At 45.0% G+C, this 23,865-nt stretch overlaps 1 protein-coding gene across 1 annotated transcript in view; it reads right to left on the bottom strand.

The window, feature by feature from the left end:
• ALK (ALK receptor tyrosine kinase) overlaps nucleotides 1-23,865 on the bottom strand; it is a 663,114-nt gene that overhangs the window by 85,231 nt on the left and 554,018 nt on the right. The window contains exons 8-9 of the mRNA XM_079109946.1: nucleotides 22,985-23,085; nucleotides 7,217-7,386 (exon numbers count right to left, since the gene is read on the bottom strand). Of these exons, the coding sequence (XP_078966072.1) occupies nucleotides 7,217-7,386; nucleotides 22,985-23,085 (271 nt within the window). The remainder of the gene's footprint in view (nucleotides 1-7,216; nucleotides 7,387-22,984; nucleotides 23,086-23,865) is intronic.

The raw sequence follows: 23,865 nt of genomic DNA, 5'->3' as shown, positions 1-23,865 counted from the left end.
TGGCTGCAGGACCCTACAGTACTCTTCCCTCGCAGCTGCAGTTTTCTCCTCATTGAACATTTGTTACTACTCTAGGAGAGGGGCACCCTAGTGAGATAGGCAGGGTGCATTTAAGGAGACTGGTCTAGTGCTCTGGGATATGAGTACAATTTTCTTGTGCAAGGGTGCTGTTTGCACAGGCTTCAGGATCACTGATAGGGTTTCTGTCATGCTACGGAGGCCTAGATACTCGTCTGGTTCTCAGCTTTTTACCTGTGTCCTGACCACATGCCCACATCTGTAGAGGGATGAACTGTCTGGGGGCTCAGTTCTCCCAAGGCTGTGCCTGGCCTGCTCCTACAGACCAGAGGCATTGTCTAGATCCTGCCTGATTGGCTGAGTCCTGCAGTTGTTTGCTGACCTTATGGCTGACAGTTTCCCAATAGAACCTCCAGGCAGCCCAGGTCAGGTTCCATACTCACAGTTCCCCTCATCAATTGAGATGAGATGACACCTGCTGCCTATTGTGGTAGAGATTCATAGAAGAGATATTTTGACCATGATGGCAAGGCTCTGAAAGAGAATGGGATTTTGAACTAGAAAGTGATGCCTTGAATCCTGAACCTTCTGCTTGCTAATTGTGTGTCTCTGGACAGTTATTTAACTACTCTGAGCCACAGTTTCCGAGTCATGGTAATTGTTCTCTCCTTATGTTGGTATGGGCATATCTAGTGGAGGAGGACTCTGCACAGCAACTACCAGGGTTCCTGTTGGGAAGTGAGGCATCCCAATGACTGTGAATTACTGGCCTGTGCCGTTCCATTTTCCTGGGCCCCCACGTCCAGCTCTCATGCCGTGCAGCAATCTTGTTTTCCTGCCAGCTGCCGTGTTAAATGGTGTACCTTGAGAGTGTGGCTGCGCTACTTGTCTAGGCAAGCCCATCATGTGGCACCAGATGCATAATGCCTGGATAATTAGGAAGGATGGTTCCATTTCATGCTGGAGAATCTTCACAGGATGCGGACTGGTGAAGGGGAAGGTGGTGGAAGCCGAACCTCTATGAGGAGCCTCTATGCCTAGTGACCTGTAGGACCTCTGGCAAGTCATTGAAACCCTCTGGGCTTTAGTCTCCTCATCTAAAAATGGAGGACATCTGCCCTGGCCGCCTAGTAGTGGGCCTGAGTGGGCACCTCATGCTGTGAAGGAGTGAAGCACGACTGGGCGGAAGTGCATGGCCCCTGTGGGTGTGGAGAGTGAGGAGGCGCAGGAGCCACTCTGACAGTCACAGCAGTCTGTCCTGCAGAGGGCAGCAGGCACTGGCTCATGGGGTTTGCAGTGGCATGCCATCTGCTTCTCCCCACAGGCACGCCTCCCCCTGGGGAAGGACTAACTGGTGGAGGCAAAGAGCTATAGTTGGAAACTTGAATAAGAGGAAAGAATGGATGCAGAGCCTGGCCCTATGCTGCATTCTTCTAGGGACAGAGAGGGGCTCTATTCCCCAAGGGATGCCAACCTCCTGGTTGGATTTCCTGCATCAGTCCTTTTGGCAATGAAGTTTATTCTCAGCGACAGGGTGATGTGTTAAATGTATAAGTACATGCATTTTATTTTTATGTCTTTGTTAGAGGTGGAACATTACTACATTTGCAAACAGCAGAGGCCCATCAGAACCTGGGCTCCATTTGGGAGTATATACATACATGTAGAAATGGGACATTAAGGTGGGGGATTATGGGGGATGCAAATGAAAAACAGACAGAGCTAACTGGAAGTGAATAAGAGGTGTGGCCTCAAAAAAACCCAGAACCAAGCTATTTTGTCAATAGTAAGAGATGCTATTGACCCCTCCTTCTTCTATAAGCACTCTGCATCATTTCCTCAGGTGGTACATAGCAAGCAACCTGGCCTAAGAAGGAAGGGGAAGTTATCTGACCTCATTAGCTCTCACATTCCCCATATAAAAAGGGGGATTAATTGTAGTATCTCTCCCAAGGGGCTGTTTTGAGGATGAAAGGTGATAATGCATGGTAAGTACTTGTTAGAAAGACGGGTACGCAGCAAGCGCTCAACAAATTTGAACCCTAATCATCATTTTAAACCATTCAAGGCTGTAAGTGGAAGCTGTGATGCAATTTATGAAAAATGGAAATTCAACACAGCTCTTCTAGAGGCATGTGTAGACCTGTAAACTGAAGTCTACCCAGACTCTCTGGATTTCCACCCACTGGAATCTACTACTTCTCTATCTAAGCAAGAATGAGTAATGAAAGTGTCCTTCTAATGTCTTTCTCTTCTCAGAAGGATGCTACACCAAGAAACATTGTTGTCAATAGTGCCCTGTATAAAACGGGGATTCTGTGGATGATAAACAAAAGTTGAATAGGAAATAAAAATCTTGGCTCTGTGGAGATTCTGGTCTAAAGGCATGAAGACATAACTCGTGGTTTAACTGATCTCATTTGAAAGATGCATTTCTGAAACACACCACTTATCGTTTAGGACAAAGGATGCAAAAGGAACAGGAATCTTAAATATCTCCAGAGGGAACGTTTTTTCTTGTTAGACTATGTATATGGAGTACAGCTAAAAGCCTTTCTAATGACAGTGCCGGGGAATGGAGCCTACCCAGGTGTGGTAAGTTATGTACTTTACATCTGACTGTAAAATTGCAATGATTTGTGGGACACGATTTGATCCATGGTATTTCCAAATCCATCTCATGATGAGTCGAACTTAGCAGCTTCTGCTCTGTAAGCACATCAAAGCTTAGGATGGTGGGGAAAATTGTATTACTTGAGTAAGATCTATGATTATAAAGAGGAAAACCAGGAGTGTGTCCCTGCAAGAGACTGACAATTTGAATTAAGGGGAGAGAACTTGCCTTTCTTCCACTTTGAGAACAAGTGAAATTAATTCCAGCACAAAGAAGGGTGACTGGAAGGGGGGCTAGGGGGATGCTGATGAAGTGGGAAGAAAATGAAGAAAATTATAGTAGTTAAATGAGGTGGATGTCAGGTAACAAGGTAACTTCCAGCCACACACCAAGCCCCTGTTTGAATTGGTGTTGTCCTTCAAAATTACCTTGAGAGTGTAGATCTGTATTCCAGGGGTGTTGCCACTGCTCAGAACAGCTTGAGCACTGCTCCTGGAGATTTTTCTTGTTACTCTTTTTGTAGAGTTCCTATAATTTCATAATGATGATGGACTATTATGTTACTTCTATCACTCTGCATGTTTGTAAATAGAAGGAATATCATTCTATGGATCAATGTCCCCTGTTGCCAGCCTCTTTGCATCTCCCCTTTATAGGCCTTCATAGGATGACTGCCTGATGGAAAAGAGCTAACTATAGCTCTTCTGTCTCAAGTGCCCAGTTCTAGCTGTCTACTCACATGGACCAGGGCACACGATTAGGATCAAAGTCTTTCTTATAAAGTGATTCTGACAGAACAATGACCAGAGATAAAGAAAGCACAGGTACCAGGCAAGTCCCTAAAGAGGATTCCTTGTCACCAGAGTAACAAATGCTGTTTGGGTTCATCTGACAGGACACAGGTATTGCTTTGATATACAGAATTCTTTGCAATACTATTATTACAAAGTGATTTTGTGTCTTTTGTGAGACAAAGGTTGAACAGAGAAGGAATGATAGGTTCCACCAAGTGAAATTCTCAGTTCATTCAGTTGGAATTTGGAAGTACACATAACTTCTCTTAATACATTATTCTGCCAACAGAGATTTCACGGGCATACTACATGTTAGGCATGGTACCAGGTTCAGGAAGCAGTGATATATAGAACAGACATGATACCAGCTCTGTGGGGCTGTATATTTGGATATGTAAAAAACAGCAGAGAATGACAAGTTAGTGGAGGGATATCTCCAGAGCCATGAGAAGTTATTGTAGGTAAATATATAGTCCAGGGGTCTTGGGAGATTTTTTTTAAAGTGGAAGAAGAGTGGTACTTAGGAATATGGAAGATAAAGAAAGAATATATTACGATTGAGAGAATGGCAGATGCAGAGGTCCAGAGGTAAGAATTTTTAGCACAGCACAAATGATTGGAAAGTTCTGTGTGGTTTCTGGGCAGAATGAGGGGGAGAGAATGCTGTCAGGAAGGGCTGGTGAAATTAAGATTGGACAAGTCACACATGGGCCTAAGTAAAGGTCTTATTAAAGAGTTTGAAAGGCACCTGAAAACCTGCAGGAAGTCAGGAAAATAATTAGATTTATGTTTAAAAAGATTATTCATGTAATGCCCAGCGGCTATGACTAGTGTCTAGAGCCCAGGAGCTCTTTAGGGCTAACCTCTAAGCCCTGATAAATCTACTTTACAAAATGCAGTGTGTGGCTGGGGAACCTGGGAGCAGGGGTGTCTTGGGATCCGGAGGGAATAAAGCTCCTGACACCTTTAAGATCAGGAGTTGGGGAGCTGTCCACAGGCCAGTGCTGAATAGTGGAAGCGAGGAGGCGCCTGAGGGAGCTTCCCGGTTGAATCCAAGTGGAGCTCGGGGTTAATGCCCACCTCGGGGGTGGGAGGAGGGGGTTGGCCTTTCTTGCTTTTTATCCATTTCATTCTCCTCTTTATTAATTTTATTTCTCCATTCTCTCCCTTTCCCCACTTTCATTTTGTGGCAATGCAGGCAGCATAGCCAAGCTGATGAAAGGAAGAGAGAAGAGTGTGCTTCTTCCTCCTGCTCTGTCAGGGACTTCTTATGAGGAATCAGCAGAACATTGATGACAACTGACTAATAAAAACCCCACTGTTATCCTAGGTTTGTATTACTGGTTATTATTGTTAAATTGGCCATCCCAGACTTTTCTGAGTGTGTGTGGGGGGAGTATCGTCTTTTTTGTATTATAGTTGTTATTATCAGTTATTGCTGATTAGGTATTTAGTGCAGCCTAGGCAGTTCACCAAGTACTTTACTTTCTGAGACTCAAGAGAAGACCTATTATCTCTGTTTTACAGAACATGACTCAAATCAGAAGTTCAGTGGTTGTGATTTATGCTTATTTGTTCAATACATTATTACTAAGGCCACAAACCCAAGGGACAAGGATAAAAGATGCAGAAAACAAAACTCATTGATACCTTCTATTCATGGGTTCTTTGGACAATCATATGGTCTCATAGCAATCCTGTGAAATTTTTCTATTGTTATTCTCATTTTAAAGATGAGGATGCTGAGGTTCAGAGAGGTTAAATAATTGGATGAGGTCACACAACACATATTGGCTGAGTCAGTTTTAAAACTTGGGACTATCTGATTCTAAAGTCTCTGCTCTGTCATCCTGAGTTTCTGTAGTTTTATGGGCCAGTCACAAGTGCAGTCTACTTTGCTTTTAGCTTGCCTCCTTATTCTCCTGCAGTTCCATTTTCCTTGGGTCTCAACGCCTCCCATATCAACTCTAGCATGAAGAGGGCTGCTTCTAACACATGTCAGTAGCATACAGGCTCACCATGAATGGAGGCACTCTGGTTTTCTGCAATTGCACACTTTTTGGGTCACAAGGCATCATCAAACCAAGCTAGCCTTTGTCTGAATTTCTGCTGGACACTTTGGTCTCAGTATCAATATTGAAGATGTCAATCTGGTGCACAGTCTTTACCAGGAGGAGGGAGGCTGAGAACAAAGTCTCTTTCACATGAAACTCTGGTGGATGGGAGTGAACACAGTCAACATCTTACTTTCTTTAAATTCCCTGGAGTGGCTATGAAAGAGAGAGGTCTTGCTGGATCAACGAGAAAAAAAATCCTTTGATTCTTCTGAATTAATTCTGCATCTCCCAAGAGGGAGGGCTCTGGGATCACCCTCTTATTCTTCATCCTGTGCATAGTCTCATGATTCCAAAGGACAAAAGAGGAGTCTGTGGTGGGTAGTGCTCAAACGTCCCCCTTCCTCCACTTTAATTAAATCCATTTTTCCTTGGGATGTCCACAGGCTTTGATCTTTAACCCATACAACTGAAGGAGTGGGTAACTTGTGCTCAGAGTAAGGAAGGTGCCTTCTTCCTGTGCCAGCAGAGCTCCAGTGAAGAGCCCTTGAATCAGCAGACTCTGAGGTTGGGTGGAGAGTTGGAAACCTGGCTTCATCCTTACAAAGCTGTATGCCGACTGGCATCAGTCTCCACCTTGCCTTGAGCCCCTGATCCTCCTATATCAAAGGTGAAGCCATCAGATGATAATTTGATTATGTTTTAGGAACTAGCATGGAGGTTGCTCTGGACTGCGGGTTTGATGTTTGTCTTATGAAAGATCTTGTTTTTCCTTTTCCAGTCCATTTATAGGTTCCCTTTTTAGAAATGACCTCTCCCTGCTCTTCGGTCAGGAAGAGGTCAGCACCAACCACTGAGTGTCCAGGATGACACAGCGGAGTGACACATGCGTGCTACTGTACCAGTCTGTCTACACAGACTCTGCTTGCTCCAGACTGACTGCAGGTGGCAGAGCAGTGCCATCCTGGGGAGACAAGTGGCAGCTGAACTCTATGGGTTACTGCTCCATTTCAGCGCCACACAGAGTTAACAACATTTTAGCCCAACCCTCTCCATTTAAAGGTGAGGAAACTAAGGGTTCAAAATACTGAAGGTCACAGAGGCCATTAGAGATAGAATCCAAACAGGAAACAGGTCCTCTGGTAGAAGCTCCCCTGTGTACAGATGAATTTGTTGTCATCTGTATTCATCAACCTGCCTCAGGACCTGACTCCACAGAGCAGGGTACTCAGTCAGGCCTGGGTGCCAGTCCTGACTCTGATGCCTGGCACTTCACATCCCTGATTCTTTGTTTATCCCTTTGCAAAAGGATAGGAGTGGGGATGGATGGTAAGGCCTGTCCTACTTACTTAAAGATTTTGTTGTTAATAAGGAGAAAAGAAAATGTCAAATGGGAAAGTAAAATAAAATGCACCTAGTAAGAAAAAAAAATGCTAAATACACATAAAGACTAATTCTTATTTGGGAGGAATGTGAGTTGCTCAATTTAATTTCTTCCTACAGAGAAATACTGGAGGCAGTCGATCAGACCAGGTTAGAGATGTGGGAGATGAATGCCCAATAACACCCAAATGCCTTGGGGAATTCTGTGCTCCTGGTAACCTGCAGAAAGTGTGCATGTCTGCATGTATGTGTATGTTTCTAAAAGGCATGGGGCCAGGGAGGGAAGACGTGGTCCCCTTCTGCACTCTGGCTGGTAGAGGGCAGGGGAGGGGATGGGTCGGGTAGAGGCCCACCTGTCGGACACGTCGAGGAGAGGTAACACTGTCCACCGCCACAGGCTCAAGCCTTCATTGGTGGCAACATGCCAGATCATCCTGCTTTGCTCCTTCCCAGTTTTGTTCTCTACTAGCATCAGGGACACGTTTCCCCTCAAGACTCCACGGATAAGCCAGGACATTCGGAGCTGTGAGGGAGAGAAGAGCCAGAAGATGAGGTGTTAACATGGAAAGGAAACCTTAGGTCCCCTTTTTGGACTGTCAATTAAAGTCCAAAGGATTTTTCTGGAAACTCAGCTGAGGTTGGCCCAGTGAGGACAGCAGGGCACCCACTGCCTGACCTTCTTCATTGTCTCCCAAAGTGACTTTTGTTAAGTTCAAAAAGCTGAGCAGGGACAAGTTGTGGGCAGTTCTGGAGCTTTGTTCATGTCGATAGTCCAGATTTTACAAGATTCTTTCTCTGAGATGGATCAGTGGAGTATTCAATGAACTTCCTAAAAAGTAGCCCCAAATTTTTGTCCATAGCCCCAATTCACTTTGCGATCTTAGGCAAATGATTTTTTGACTCAATTTCTTTGAGTGATTCAGGTAAAATAGATTTTTATTCCTTCCCCAAAGATTCTAATACTCTTATTTGAACAGCAGGATCACATTGTGTATTAGTTAACTGGAGATCCTGTGACTTGGTAGGTAAGGTCTGACAAAACCCTTTATGTTAAGTCTTTTAATGTGGTATTTTCTAGATGAGGATGCCCACTTTTCCAAAGGAAGAAGGGAACTTCATCCCAAGTCAAGAGAGAGTGGTTTTATGATACCTCAGGAATGATTTGATACTTTTTGCCTTTAATTTGGGGGAGCAGAGTGAGTTAGTGTCTATCTGGAAAACCTACAGTTTTTCTATCTGGAAAACCTAAATTCCCAGAGTTTACCAGGGCAAAGAAATTGATGAATGTTTCACAGTCTAATGGGGAGCCAAGTACAAGTGGGCCTTGTGTGTCATTTTAGATCTTGTCTAAGAGGGTTACACAGACCATAGCAGAAACACTGCGGGTCCCTTGAGATGCCCCAGGGCAGAGGGAGGAGGAAGTGACCACCTGTAACTGAGACACATATGTTCTAGTCATGGCAGGGAGAAAGGCAGATCCCCGAAGGAACCACAGAAGTGTTCCTGTGAGAAACAGTAAGCCTCAAACACTTGTCACACGCAGGGAACACCAATGCCAGATCACCACAAGAGTCCTCAGTCAAGTAAGAATTTTCTTGGTCTCTTTATTTCTCTTTTCTTATGCTTACAACCCTGAAGGGTCAGAGGTCAACAAGATGACAGAAGAGGAAGAAAGGCTGAATAGGGAACCAGAAATGTCACTGAACACACCCTTCCCTGAGTACAGGCTGTGCCTCTGCAGTAAGACCATCAATGGTCAGGGCAGGGGAGGGAAAGAAGGCCTGATATTAGATCCGGCTGAAGTTCTGACTGACAGGGCATTTTGAAGAAACTTGAAAACAGTCTGTATCACCTTGGAGTGACCAGACAAATAGTGGGGTCTGCCTGAGTTTTCACCCAGGACCCCATGAAGTACATAGAAGTTCAACAAAGGCTCGCAGACTCCCCTACACTTTGCAAGATTGCACCTGCCTTACGTTTTCTGCTCCTGTACTTTTGATCCTTCCCTTTCCTCTACCTCCCCTTTCTTCTCTCCATGTTAAAAAAAATGGAAATCGATTTCCTTTTCAGGAACTTTTTTCTTATCATTCCACTCAGAAACGACTTCCTCTGAAGTCCTATAACTGAGGTGACTGTGACTGGGATCCTCATGGGATGTAGCCCTGCCACCTTGTTTTCCCTTACTGCAAGGCAGGAACCATCTTATTTATCTTGTATTCAGTGACTGTCAAATGTGGGCACATGGTTGGAGCCAGTCAATGTCAGAATGAATAAAAGGTATACAAACATAGGCAGCTACTCCTGTCTTTACCCAGTTCCCAGCTCTGAGATGGTGAACAAACTTTCCATCCTCTGAAGCTCATTTGTACTTTCCTGCATTCTGGGGTCAGGTTCCAGGGAAGAGGAGAGAATCCCCTATTTCTCAGTCACCTGACTATATTCTAAATTGCCCAGTTCTTAGCTGCTCTTAGGAAATATTCAGTTAGAAGCAGAGACTGCTAATGGCATGAGCATGTCTGTGAGACAGCTGTCATTTCTATGCTGGGCAAGCTGACTGCTGAACTTTCTTCATCATCCTGCATTGTATTTTAGGCCAATTGGATTGCGAGAGAGGGGTGGGGAGAGAACCCACATTATGGTGCTAAGGCTCCAGCATCCTTATCCTGAGGAGGTCCACCAGGAGACTTCTTGGTTGGTATCAACCTTTGAGGGATGTGATCAGCTATTCATTCACAAATATTTACTGTATACCTACTCTGTGCTGCATACTGTGTATATCTCCCTGTGCTCAGGGACCTTATCATCCAGCCAGGAAGTTAGAATTTAAACTAATAATTACAGGTGTGCTGAGTGTAACAAAAGATGAAGTAATCAGAGCCTCTTGATAGTCAATGTGAAAGACATAAGACAATCAAAGCATTGACACCATCAAGGCCTTGGGCAAGACAACCACTGGACCCAACTGTTCAGAGCAATGAATAAATAAGAAAATTTTAAAAATTAATTTCCTTTCATCTTTCATTTTTTTGTGTGTGTGGTGCTGGGGATTGAACCCAGGGTCTCACAAATAGTAGGCATGTGCTCCACCACTGAGCAACATCTGCAACCCCTCCTTTCGTCTTATAATGGTACTACTTATAGTTTATAGCAGAAACCACATATCTAGGGTCATAACTCAAGCCAAGGCATGCACTGTCTGAGCTTCAACAGTGTCAAGTTCTAAAATTGATGCAAAAGTCTTGGAATAAGACTGGCAGTCAATAAGTGGCTAGTAAATGTACATTTAGGATTATTAACTTTTTCATCTGCTGAGTGCTCTGTAAGGATATACCCAGACAGATGTTCTTCCTTAAGATAAGCCATCCAGAACTCACCATCTTTGCCTTGGTCTGCTTCTCACCTGCAGTTATGTGCCTTGTGACTTCCAGATTCTGCCTGTGAGATCTAGTGAGTGCCTTGCTGCTCGGATTTTGGTCCTTGGACCCATATCTTCAATATTATCTGGGAGCTTGTTAGAAATGCAGAAGCTCTGGCTGGGCCCCACACCTACTGATTTAGAATTAGAATCTGCAGGGAAGCACTGACTTAGAGAGCAGCCTCTGGGACTCTGTCCTAGTGCTCCTCTGACTCATTCACTGCCTTTCCAGAATGCAATGGAAACAACTGCCCTTTGCATCAACACTTATTCTCCAGGGGCTCATCTGACCATTTCATTTCCTGGCTTGTTGACTATGGCAGAACTGGGAGTTTGTGCTCCATGGTTCAAGTGCATTAACTATGTGACCTTAAGACTATTGCTTAGCCTCCTCTGAGCCTCTATTTTGTTGCAGACAAATTTGTGATCATATTCATACTTCTCCTGCCCACCTTAAAAGGTGGTAATAAATACTGGGTGGGTTAAAGAATGTGGAAGAGCTCAGGTGATACTGTGCCTGGCTTGGTGAAACCAGTAGTTTTCCATCTGGGCTGCAAATGAGTCACCAGTGTGTGGGCACCACCTGAGATTCTGATTTAAGTAGTCTTGGTTAGGTTCTGGACATCAGAGGCTTTAAAATCCCTCTAGGTGATTCTAAAGTGCATCCTGGGTTGAGACCACTGGGGAGATGGGGCTACTTAGTGCAGAAAGTAGTCTGGCCTTCTCACTGAGGGGTCCATTTTCATCCTGGACTTTTAGTTTGAAGCTATTCTTAATCACTAAAAAATGGCTTAAAATGTGCCCACCATCACCAAAATGTACAGGGGTGATTCTTCTACAGAGAGGAGGACACAGCCCTCAGCAGAGAACTTTCATGGGGTTGCCATATCAGCTCCAAGCAAAGACTGAGAACAACCCAGAAAATGAGGGACCCCTGGGTGAGCAGAACTGACCTGAGTCAGAGCTCTCCTCTTGCTCTTGCAGAACAAGGTTCTCACCAACTTCTTAATTATTGGGATAGGAGGACTGATGTCAAGTCTTACTGAGAAGGGCTGATATCAAGTCTTCCCGAGAATTCCTTATTAATCACTTGTGTCTAAGCACTCTGGTCCTGAGTCCCTCTCGAAGGCTGACATTTCTCTTATCCAGTCCTAGGTCACAGAGCTCCTCTGATATCATTCTAGTTACCCATGCCAAGGACACCCTTACATCTTAACAGTAAGATCCCAGTGCACACACTAGGCACAAAACACTCCTGCAAGTTGATCTTAACACCCATTTCCATCTGTGTGGCCTGTAGGGTAGGAAACCATTGTTGATTGACTATTGAATAACCAGAAAGCTGCACCAGGCACTTACACATATGCTGTCTCATCGTATACTCATAGCATACCTTCATGTAAGTATTTTTACTCCCATTTTTCAGAAGAGGAATCTGAGGCTTGCAGAGGTGAAGCCAGGCCCGTGTGGGCTGTAGGCCCATACGCTGAGGACCTGGAGCCCAAACTCCATTCCGTACTGTTTCTACCACCCTGCAGTGCTATCCACATGTAACATGTTATGGTATTCTTTAATGTATCGGGTGTCTATTGTGAAGCCTTTCTTGATTCTTTTTGCTCACAATGAGGGCTGTGAACCAGCAGCAATGGTGTAGCCTGGGAGCTTGTTAGAAATTCAGGACCTCGGGTCCTGGTCCAGCTCCACTGAATCAAAATTTATATTTTAACAAGGTCTGATCTGAGAAATACTTTCATATTGGAGGAATTAGGGGGATAGTGGATTTTAAGCCATTTATAACCAAAGTCTCTGCCAGACAATTCCCAATTGTGTGTGTGTGTGTTTGTGTGTGTACGTGTGTGTTTGTGTACATTCAAAGAATCATATACATATCTAAAGTTATATTTATGGAAAATAACACTTGTTGGGGCCTGTAACAATACCATTTTTGATCCTCCTGGGCACATCCTAATAGATATAGGTTCTAATGGCAGCTTTTAACTAATAGACTCTTTTATATGCAGACAGCAAGTGAGACAAGTGAAAAGAAACAGCAACAAGAGCACACCACCCGCAATTATATCTCCTGGCTCCAGCTGGCCCTTTCACAAGGGCCTTTTTTCCCTGCCTCTCTGTGGGGCCTGATAGACTTTCCAATTATGTGGGACCAGTGTTTGTCATTTTATTAATTAAAGTCCTGTATGTAAAGCAGGAGTCTCATTGTGGCTAGGCCTCATGCTATTATTTCTCTCATGGCCCTTTCCTCCTCTGAAGGTAATTACTGCAATTTTATGTCTAGAATGTGCCCTGTGTTTGCTATGCACACCTCGTGGCAGCTTCAGAACAAGCTCTTGAACCCACAAGAAAAGATCATAAGGAAATTTAAGCTGAAAGGGGACTCTGGTATCTAATAATGTCTATACTGCACGTCACACTCATAAGGGTGGGAAATGTGGGTGGAGATGGTGGCGAGGTTCACTATCTTTTGAAATTTATGAAGGGCTGCAAGAGTTCCAGGAGTAGAGACAAAACCAAGGGTGGATGCAACAGTGTGCATTTCCCTTCAACACAGGGAAGCAAGTCGTAGCATTCAGAGATGTGCAAAGATGAGCTTGCTTGGCAGGTGACAGGCATCCTGGAAACTCCCCACACTGGGAGTGGTCTGGGAGACAAAGGAATTCATGATCAGGATTGAAATTGTTAGCAGGGGCCAAGATGGGGGTCAAGACTCCTCTCCAACCTAATATGACATGGGGTTTTGATTGTGGGTATGAGCTTGTAATTTTAAGAGTTCCCTGATTTCAGCATGCTATCTTATTAAGAATATTGACTCATTGCAAAATCCAATGTTTTTGTTCACCATCTTCTAATTCACCTGGAAAGAATAAACACCAGCTTTCTAGCTATAAATAACCTAATGAAAAATCAACCCCACACAGCAAGAAGCTGTCCAGATGCAGATTTTTTGATAACAAGCAAATAAAATGTGATGCTGGCAAGTACTTGCAATTACAGAAGCTTAAGAAATGCTGGGTTCCTGGTCATGCCGGAGACTTAAAAGAAGAAATTCTTCCTGAAGACACCACCTCATCATATCTTTCTTTCTGAGACATCACATCACAGGACATCCAGCTGGGGATATCCATATGACCCCTTTTAAAAACATGGAGAGAAACATGAAAGTTATGTATATAAAATAATGACCTTGGAATCCCTGGGTAGTGAAGTTAGAGAGTTACAGATATTTATTTTTTATTCTGGGGTCTTTTCCAGATTTTTAACTTATAACTTTTGATAACTAGAACAGAACTATATGATAAATTCAGAATATAGGTTAAAAGCATGTTCGTGAGGAATCATATTGATATACAAAAATGTAAAATGAACTAAGGAGACACAAAATAGTTAGATGGTATAATACCAAATGCATGTGAACCCTTAATCTACAACTTGGTTGTAGATGTATGCTTGGTTTTCTCCTTTTCTCTCTTTTGAAGGAAATGTGCCACCACGGTGACAGGGGTAATCTTTCGTGGGGGTAGGACTGTGGGCAATTTCAGTTTTCTCGTTCATACTTCACTGTATTTTCCTAATGTTCTACAATGAACAGAATACTTTTATAATCAGGGAAAAACTTAAAAAGTGCTACATTTAAAAAGGCAGTGATGGCAGACTCTGGTGTTGTTGGAAAGTAGGAAAAGAGTGGGTTGAGTTCTCTGTCCTTGTGTGCTTTGTGAGGGACCTAGAGTCAGGGGGCGGGGCTCCTGAAGAACCAGGTGGGGCAGCGCTGTGGACAGAGCATGGGCTTTGGAAATAGAGTGGGCTGGTTTTCATTTATTACAGAATATTTCAGATCTCAGTATCTTCATCTGTGAACTGGGGCTACTGTGCTTTCCCTGGAGATCCACTCCTGGGCTTTAATCAAATTATATGACCCAGTGCGCAGCTTAGCAAAGACATTTCATAAATGTCAGTTCTGTTCTCCTCTATTGGAAAGGGCAGGTATGGAACACCATGTTAGAAATATATAGCTCATGGAAAAACAGAATAGGATAGAGTGAAGGATGGTATATTAAAAATTTCAGCCCACTTTTATATTTTAACCTTCTAGTTTTTTAGAGAATTGTCTTTCCAGTCTCAGGGAAAGAAAAAGATGATGTTTTCCTCTGAGTTACAATATAATTGTGTGGTTTTGGACAAACAGCCTCCTCTGTGCCTCAGTTTCTCTGTGTGCATTGGAGATGATGCTGAAGAATAACTTTGTAATCCTCTTGCTGGGAACAGGATTCACTCTGCTTTCATGGACAGCCATTGGAGGCATGTGAATGTCTGTAGGGGCCCAGAGCCCCCCAGGAATATGATTCCCTGGCAGCTGGGGAATCTGTGCTCTCACCAGAGTACTCTGAATCTGGGACCCATGAATGTGTTATAATGATCACCAGTGGAAGCCACAAGGCTGTGTGATTACTATACCACTTTTGAATGGGACCCAAGTCTGTGCCAAGGGCTGAGAAAGATTTTATTCACTCCCTGAGCCTTGACAATAATTCTTCATATGCCTCAGTTTCATTGTGTAATGGGAGAGGTATTAATTTTGAATAGCTCAGAGGTATTAAATTAATTATGTCCAACTGCAATTACAATTGCTGTTGATTACTCGAGCCCATTAGCATGTATCCTGGCAGAATCAACCACATCACAATAAGTAGTGACAGAATGTGGGGCTCCCCAGTGCCCTGCTAGCTCTAGATGCTGAGGTAAGAATTATTTTGGCTTGGAAATCTCAGTAGGGCCTCATTTGTTGGATCCTTAAGGGTCAATGAGTAGTCTTCTTGCTAGCCCCTATCTTTAAGGGGCTGTGCAATTAATTGATTAATTAATTATTGATTAAGTGGGTTTATTGGGCATGGTTTCCCAGTGTAACCGCTAGTAAAATAATGCTCCCAACCTGCCCCCAGGTTGCTAATTGACTGAGAAGAAAATAAGAACACACAATGCCCATTAGCAGGCAGAGAAGAGGGATAATCCTAACAATTGCTGCCATTTGTAAAGTATTGTGACGATTACAAAAGAGTTTTCACATTTTTATTTGATGCTGGTAACAACCTCAGGCAGCAAGTAAAACAGGTATTTTTGTCCCCAATTAGGGAACATGGTCAGATGGCTCTTTAGTGGCACAGAGCTGGGAATTGGGGCTCCAGTGACTTAAGTCAAGTCCAGTGGACTTGGACTGACCTGGTTTGGACTGTGGCTGTATCACTTACTAGCAGGTTGACCTTGGGCAGAACATAAGCTCTTAGTCCCAGGTTTACATCAGTAAAGGATGTTTACACTTTTTCACGAGTCTGTTTGATAATGTAAGAATGGAGGTGAAATGTTCAGCACTGTGCCAGTGTTAGGCCAGGGGATCAATATTTTACAAATATATCCTGGTCGTGGGGTGAGAAGCTCAGTGGCAGATGCTTGCCTAGCAAGCAGGGGGCTCTGGGTTTGATCCCTAGCACCAACCAACAAACAAAACCCTCAGTTGGCTTTGCACATAGTAAGGGTGTTTTTCCTCAGTCATAGACTAAGGGATGATTTCTTTCTCCCACGTTGCAAAGGCTCTAAGGAAGACTTTTGGTTTGAGTTTTAGTGTAATGCAGCTGAGTTCTCCTGAAGACCAGGACCTTTCATACCAGTTACACTTAACTTTCCTGTTGAATAAACACCTGGCAGATATTCCAGATTCCTGTGGTCTGTCTCTTAGCATGGCTGGTCACCCAGTAGGTCTGAAATCAGTACTTACTGGTTCACCAGCCTTCTGTGACCCCTCTTGGTCACCTCTCTCTTGATGTCTGCAAGCTCACCCAAGCCAGTCAGGTTGTACTGGGCTCAGGTTCCTCATCTGTAGGACGGAGAAGATTTCACTCATCGTAGGGCAAATGTGGGGAGGTGGAGAAGGTCTGTAATCCTTGACACTAAGGGGATTCTTATTACAGTGATGTTGTTAACGGGTGTGTGGGATGTTGCCATTAGAGACCTAAAGCGGGGGTTCATTCAGTGGCTCTTCAGGAAAAGCCACTTGTAAAGCCTCTCAAGAACCAATTCAGCCTCCCTTGTCCCTTCCAAAACAAAGTAGCACATGCTTAGGCCCCAGGTACAGGCTTCCTAAAATTATTATGTCCATCAAGAGGACACAATAACAGGTGCCAGAGTTAAGGTCCTCCTGGTGTTTCAGATGGGTTGTCAGCTCAGAGTGACTTGCAGGGTGAGTGACAGTGGCATCTCCCTCAAGGGGACTGGTAAGGAAGGCCCCTCTGTCAACACATTGGGGCTACTTAAGGGTAAATGGTTATTATTCTTTTTAGATGTCTGCTGCTAGGGAAAGGGGTGGGCAGTAGGAAAAAGGGACTTTTGCTGGACTGGAAGAGAGTGCTCCCTAGGTCCGTGTAGGGTGGTGAGAGGAGCTGATGGGGATGGTGGAGAGTAGGGACAGGGGTCCATCTGCTGCTTCCTTGGACCCCAGTTATTGAACCAGGCAACCCTCACCTTCAGCCCTGCTATTACCAGGCCACCGAGGGCAGATCAGAGGTCAAGTTCTCCAGATTCAGGCTCCTTGGGTAGAGTAGGCTGTGGAAGTGATCTTGGAATTGCTGCAAAAATCTGGTAATGGTACTACTAGCAGCCAGAGGATAGCAGGAACCGTATGTGCTACTTATTAAGCCCCTAACTGTGTCTAGATCCAGGTGGATACTTTTTAATTCTTGTTTCACTTATTTCTCCTGGAGGTCCTTCAGAAGAGACTGAAGCTGAAAAAAGGGAGGCAAATTTCTCAAAGTCTTCCAGCTAGAAAGTGGAGGATTCCTTCAAGGTCTCTGTGGCCCCAAGCCCCTGATCTTCCCACTAGACCTGGCTGCCTTGATGAGGCTCCTTTTGCCCTGACCCCACCTGGCCATCTGGATTCGTCTGGATGAAAGGATGTCATGGCTGCAGAGGCAGCAATTTTGAGCCTTCTCAACCCTCACTGAGGAGAGATGGCACTGTTACCCACCCCATGAATCACTCTGAAAATGACAGTGCATCTGAAAGCCCAGGAGGACCTTGGCCATGACTTTCTTCAGATGTCAGCATCATCCTGCAAGAGCCAGAAGGGCCCTGTGCTTCCTACGGGGCTCTGAATGACATTCTCCTGGGAGGAGGAGAGGGGGCCATCCAGATAGATGTCATACAGGAAGCATGAGGTCCTGACCCTGGTCCCAGTGTAGGAGGAAGGCATTTTCCAAATGTCTTTTCCTGCAGACCCACTGCATATGCAGAGAGCCGTGAGTGTGAAGACCAGCTGCACTTGCTCTGAATTTAGGCAAACACTGAAGCTTGCCTAAATCGCCCCGAGTTGCTGCAAAGGTGTCTGAGCATCAGATGAGATGGAGGCTGGATGGCCATGAGAACTCTGCCTGATGGGTATCCCTGTCTTTATATCCCTGACCAATGGGACTTGGGCTTGGTGGGAGGGGAAATAGGGCTGAAGCTACCCTGGAATCCCCTCTAGCTTGGCACTGGTCCCTATTTACAAAGAGGGTTTCTACAACCACCACAAAGTGTTTGTGTAGCACTGTTTGACCATATAAGAACAGAGGCTATTCCCAGGTTGACTCTGGTAGAGCGGCTTATTCTGCTGGTCAGCAGTCAGCCATGGCACGGAAAGAGTAGAGAAAGGTGAGGGGGCAGTTTCCTTTTCACTGGGTGGACACATGTTCCATGCAAAAGGTAGACTGGATCCAGGAAATGACAACCTTATTCAGAATCAAGCCCATGATGCCTTGGGATAGCATCTCCTTCCTAATTAGCTAACATTCGTTAGACCATGCTGGGCCACATACAATGAATGGCTAACATTTGAGTCCCACAGGTGAGCAGCAGTAACCCTTGGCAACACAGGGTGGTGTTTCCTTTCCATCTCAGCTGGTAAGTACTCCCTGTTGGGGTGCTGGGGGCTTTAAGCTGGGTGAGTGTGAGACCTGAGGCTGTGGAGTGTCACATCAGCTCCCCCTAATCTGAGAAGGACTGATCTGTCCTGGCAGAGCAGTGGGACAGAAAGAGCATGGAGCTCCGAGTCATGAGATCTGGGTTTGGTCTTGATTTGTATTTGCTGGTTTGGATCTTTAGGTACATTTCCATCCTGTCCTGTTGTCTGGGCAGCCCAGCACACACCCTGACTCACAGCACAGGTGGGGAGACCCTGATATGTAGATCTGCTCGGTAGAGTGAGAGAATCAATATTCCTGCTCATCCCCCTGGCCCTACTTCACCCAGGGTTCTGTTGCCAGAGCACATCTGCCTTTGTTTCCTCCCCCACCTCAAGCCATCCTTTAATTATTATTACTCATATCTTCTTTTCCTTGCCTTTCCACAGGGGACTTTGCCATTGAGTTTAATAAACTTAACACAGCAGTTAGAAAATTTCCTCCCTTTTTCCCATCCCGAAAGTCTTATTCATCTGCCTGCGGGGAGAAGCAGGGGCAAGCTTGAATAAGCCCAATCAACAGCCGGGAGGGACTCTCACCTTGGTCTGCCACTGAGTCACACTGAGAGGCTGGAGCGGGAGGAAAGGCCTTTTTCTGGGAACGATCTCTGGCACCCTGAAAAGTCTTACAAAATCAACCAGAGAGCAATTTACTGAAAAACTCCCTGGCCTCCCGCCTTCTGGGACTGCCACCACAGGGGACTTCTCAGTGGGGCTTTGAGCAGAGCTTAATGGATGGCAGCGGGCAATTCCAGATGTCATCTGCTCCCCTGAACCTCTCTGGGCCACATTTGCTGGTTTTAATGACACAGAGTGTGGGTCTCCTTCCCTCCAGGCCAGCAGACCTGGAGAAGTCCCACTGCTGTGTCTGCCATGTACAAAGCCATTGCCTGCAGCTAATCAGAGTCTCTCTTCACCACTTGGACTGATGTCTGGGTGACGGTCCCAGCTGTGCTCCAGGGTGCCAGTTGTGTGTATACACACGTGTGTGTAGGGAGGGAAGAGGTGGCCCTAGCTCTGGCTAGGTAAGAAAATCAGCAGTGGGGAACTGACCATCATGAAATCAGTGGGTGACAATCCACTTCCTGGGTCCCTTGAATTCCTGCAGCTCACAGGAAGGAACACTGCTTCCAGGTTTTTGAGAGGAAAGAAAACCAGGAAAGCCTACTTTTTAATCCCCCTCCCCCCAGGCCTTGTAATGGCCTGAGAACATGGTTTAAATTATTCTAGTCACAGGCAGGCTATTCAAATAAAACAGAATTACAAACCACACGGGGCTTGTTGAGACAGTCGGGCTTCCAGGGTGTGTGAAAGGCAGGGGGAGGGAGGAGACGGCCCCTGCCACTCTCCTGCGTCCTCTTTATTACCAGCAGCTGCAATGCTAGACACATCCAGGGTGTCTCAAAGCCAAGGAGGATGGGAGCAGGTCAGACAATGAGCAGGCATGTGAAAGCCACAGCAAGGTTTCCTTCCCCGGTGGCAACTTTAATTATTCGAACTGGAGCTCGGTGAAATAAAAATAAAAATAAAACAAAATCAGAATATATTGTAAGTGGCTCCTCAGGTTCCTGCAGAGAGTATCTTGTGGGGAGGAGCAACCAAAAGAAAAATAAAAACCTCACAATGCTCTCTCTGTTTGTGACTGGGTGAGGCCGAGGTCTTTAAATATTCATGCCCCATGTGCCCCTGTGTGGAGAAAGGAAGGAGGCGTCTGCAGCAGCTGGCCAGGGAAAGGTGGCAGCAGTGACTGCAGGCAGCTGGAGGGAGGAGGTGGAAGCTGGCCTGCATCTGGAAGGCCCCAGAAGTTGGGGTGGACACAAGGGGCACCCTGGCTCTGTCTCTGTTGTTGGAGGGTCTGACCTGGTTACATGTGCTCTGCTCTTCCGGCTTCTCGTCCCCTCTGCCTCTGATCTATCATTTCTAGCTCGTTTTCAGATTCATCTTTCTCAAAGTTGAATTATGTCACAAGTCACACTCTTTGAGGCCACATGTAATGAAGGAAAACTCTCTCAATGGGCTGAGAACGAATTTCAGTCACATTTAGCAGACACACCTATGGCCAGACAAATCTCAAGTTTTAGTACACAACCAAATTACCAGGGATAGGGCTGGAAATGCAGAGTCCCAGGCTGTGCTTAGGGATGCCATTCAGGAGGTCCAGGGTGGGGCTCAAGAATCCTCGTTTATCACACTTCCTGGGTGATGGCGGAAGGAGAAACAGACTTAGGAGTGAGTTCGTTCCTGGAAAGTCGTTGCACATGAGAACTCACCAATGATTGTGAGGTTTCATGAAGAAACATTCTGAGGTTTTCTGACATATATTCACTTCCTGGAGATCAGGACTCATCTGGTTTGGAGAAGATGCTCTATGGTGGGCATCTACCCTAGCACTCAGGCAGATCAGCTGCCAGTCCCTGCTAGGACCCTCATTAGGAACTTCCATTCGTGACCCCATTTAGTATTCACATTTCTGCACTCAAGTCACACAGACAAGGAAGAAGGACCCTTGAGGAGTGTAGTTCGAAGGCTCTCAGATAACCTCTCTCAGTCTCCAACAGCAATGCCACATTCATTTCCCTACCACCAGCGTTTGGCCAACCGGAGAGAAGAAAATCAACTTCCTGCCTTCTGCATTTAGAAGTTGAATAAAATAAATGGTGGTGCTTATAAACCTGGAAACTCATATTTCTATTTTGGTTATTTATTTATTTTTCTAAAAACATTGCTTCCAACCTTGGGAATTCAAAGGCCCATCAGCATCAGATGAATGGCCTGAAAACCTGAATGCGAAATACTGTCAAAGTACATATATATATAAATATGAATAATGTGAATGTGGGATGGACTCATTCCCTTTCCTTCATTTTACCTGCTGAGCCAAATTCTGGAAAAGGGCAGGCAACAGTAGAAATAGCCTAGAGCAAATCTGACTGCAGGAAAAATAAAGCAGACCAGTAAGAGAACCCACATGTTTCAGCTATTGATCAAATCAAAGGTTATTACAGAAGTCACGGAGTATTAGAAAAATACCACTTTTGCCCTGACATTTCCTTTTCTGAAAGTAGGCTTATCTAGTGAAGAATAAATTTAAAGTTATCCCACTTCTCTGATATGCGGATGTTAAGACCAAATGCTTTTAAGGATCCTCCTGTCCTGTCAGGTGGGCCAACCATCTGTCCTTGTTCAGATTTTCTCTTAAGAAGCCCTCCTTTCTAGGTACCTGCTCTGAAGCATCTGAGAAATACCAACAATGTCTCGAACTCCACCATCTGCAGCAGATAGCATGGTTTCTCAAATACAATTTAATTTAGTGAATTCATTTATTTCTGCCCAGTCTTCTTCCATAAAAGGATTTAAGGTAGCTCCGAGACATGTAAAATGTAGTAAGATAACATTAACTAGAAAACGGGGAAGAAGATGGGGCAGATGTTGCGTTGTGAAATCACCAGGAGAGGGGCAGCTACAAAGTACATGTCATAAAGTCATATTTACTTTCTAAGGGGGAGCCTCAACTTTAATTTGACCGTTCCTCTAATTTAAAAAAATTCAGGTACACATCTCTTCCATTCTTCTTTGTTTTATGCCTGTGAGTTTTCATTTCCAAAGCAACCTGGAGAACTTGAATTTCATCTCATAGAAGGGAGAGTCCTGCTGTCTGTACCTCTGTAGGCCAGAACCCCTCATCCCTGGAATTTCTACCAACCAAAGGAGGGGAAGTTAAACTGCTAAGTTTTGTAATGTCCACAACTTGAATGGACAAAACTGGTCAGAGGGTACAGATATTTTGTAAACCTAGGGATTTCTCCTTGGAGTCTCCAAAAAGAGGGCATTGGCCAAGTCTGAGCTACGTGTTGGCTTTCTATGACGTGTGACATGCAGGTACCTGGGGCAGTGCAAGGAAACCCCAAGCCTGCACTCTGTGAGCTTAAAGTCTGATTTTTGTCTGATGCCCTCTTCTTCCCCCATTCTCCTTTTGAGTGTTCGGACAGGGTTCCAGGCACTGCTGGCTAACTATTGTTAGTGCTCACTTTGTACCAGACACTCGTCTCAGCCCTTAACATATATCTACCTATTTAATTCTTACCTCTTTGGGGCAGGCACTATCAAGGGTTTGCAGGTGAGGAAACTGAGGCCCTGGGAAGTCAATGAGCTACTCACATGAGGTGTACAGCCAACCAGGGTGGAACCTGTCTCAGACTCAGGTCACCGATTCTGAAGTCCAGGAGCTTAATCATTGTGCCACATTGGGGTTTTAAGTGCATTTCTTGGTCCCTTGAGGATATGACTGTATGCGAAGGAACACGATGCCAGGCCTTGGATCCTCAATGAAATGCCCTTGATGTCTTAGTGACATTTATATAAATCAAACTTTTGATGCTTTATAATATTTGAAATGTATTATAAGAGCTTGCTATTTCTAAAAAGGGTTCTGTAAAAAGTCTGTTATGCCTTGGGAAATATTTTCTGGGTTTGCTTAAATTAAGGTCCTACTGTGAACAGTTCAGTGCAGCCGAGAATGGGTATTAAAGGTGGGATACTCTGCAGATGAACTTTACCATGTTGTTGGATGCCATATGCCTAAAACATAGCAAATGGGCCTTCTTGTCCTTCTGCCAGAAAATCAACCAGCCTAGCCATGCAGGCTCCTTTCTTAATTGTGTGGGTTCATCTGGAAGAGAGAATTAGAGGAATATTGAGACTTGCCTCACACGGAGAGTTCTTAATTGGTGCAGGAAAAGTAGCACTGGTCACCGTAGCACTTTCAGAAGTGGGGACGTCAGTGGTGCTGAGCAACAGGGCATGGCCTAGGGGAGAGAGGAGAAGAGTCACAAACACACCGTTTTCTTGAACTGAGGGGCCCAGGAAGTACAAAATTAACAGACTATGCATGGTTCTTATCTAGCCTAGGAACATCTTTGAGGACATTGGTTTCTTACCTATAATGACTCAGGAAACTTACTTGTTATTGTCAACAAGCCCTGGCTCATGCAAAGACTTTCATTCCAAACTGTCTATGAGGACACAGCACCATTTGCCTGGTTATTACACCCCCAGTCTACTCGGGAGCAGCCTGATGCAAAGGGTTCCCCAGCCCCACACTCCCCATTACTGGCCAGCCCTCCATTGGTCTCTATGACCTTCAGTCTCTTCTCCCCGCTCTGGAACCCAAGTCATCCTGTGGCCCATGTCCCGCCCAGGGATACTCATTTCTTGTGTTTGTTTCAGCACCACTTAGCCTGAAAACCTGGGAGACCATAAGCTGCTGACCCCATATGGTGGCAGGAAGGAACAACACTAAACCTCCCGGAACTGAAGGGCAGTCTTGGAGATGGTCAGTGCTGTGGATATGAGAGCCAGAGTGACCTCACAACATTTTGGGAGCCCATGAAACACTATGGCTTGAATCCTTCATTTCTACCTTTCAACATCTCTTAGTAAAGTCCATTGTGGAATTCCACCGAATAACAAGTTCAGGTGGGTCCAGAGCAGTTACCAGTACAGACCAGAGATTTTAGCAAGCATGAGGCAGATTCAAGGACCTGAGGTTCTGTGACTGGGGAAAGATAAGCCATCCCATGGGTGGG

Source organism: Sciurus vulgaris (assembly GCF_902686455.1).
Source record: "Sciurus vulgaris genome assembly, chromosome: 14".
Classification (NCBI taxonomy): Eukaryota; Metazoa; Chordata; class Mammalia; order Rodentia; family Sciuridae; genus Sciurus; species Sciurus vulgaris.
This window is presented reverse-complemented; position numbering and strand designations above follow the sequence as displayed.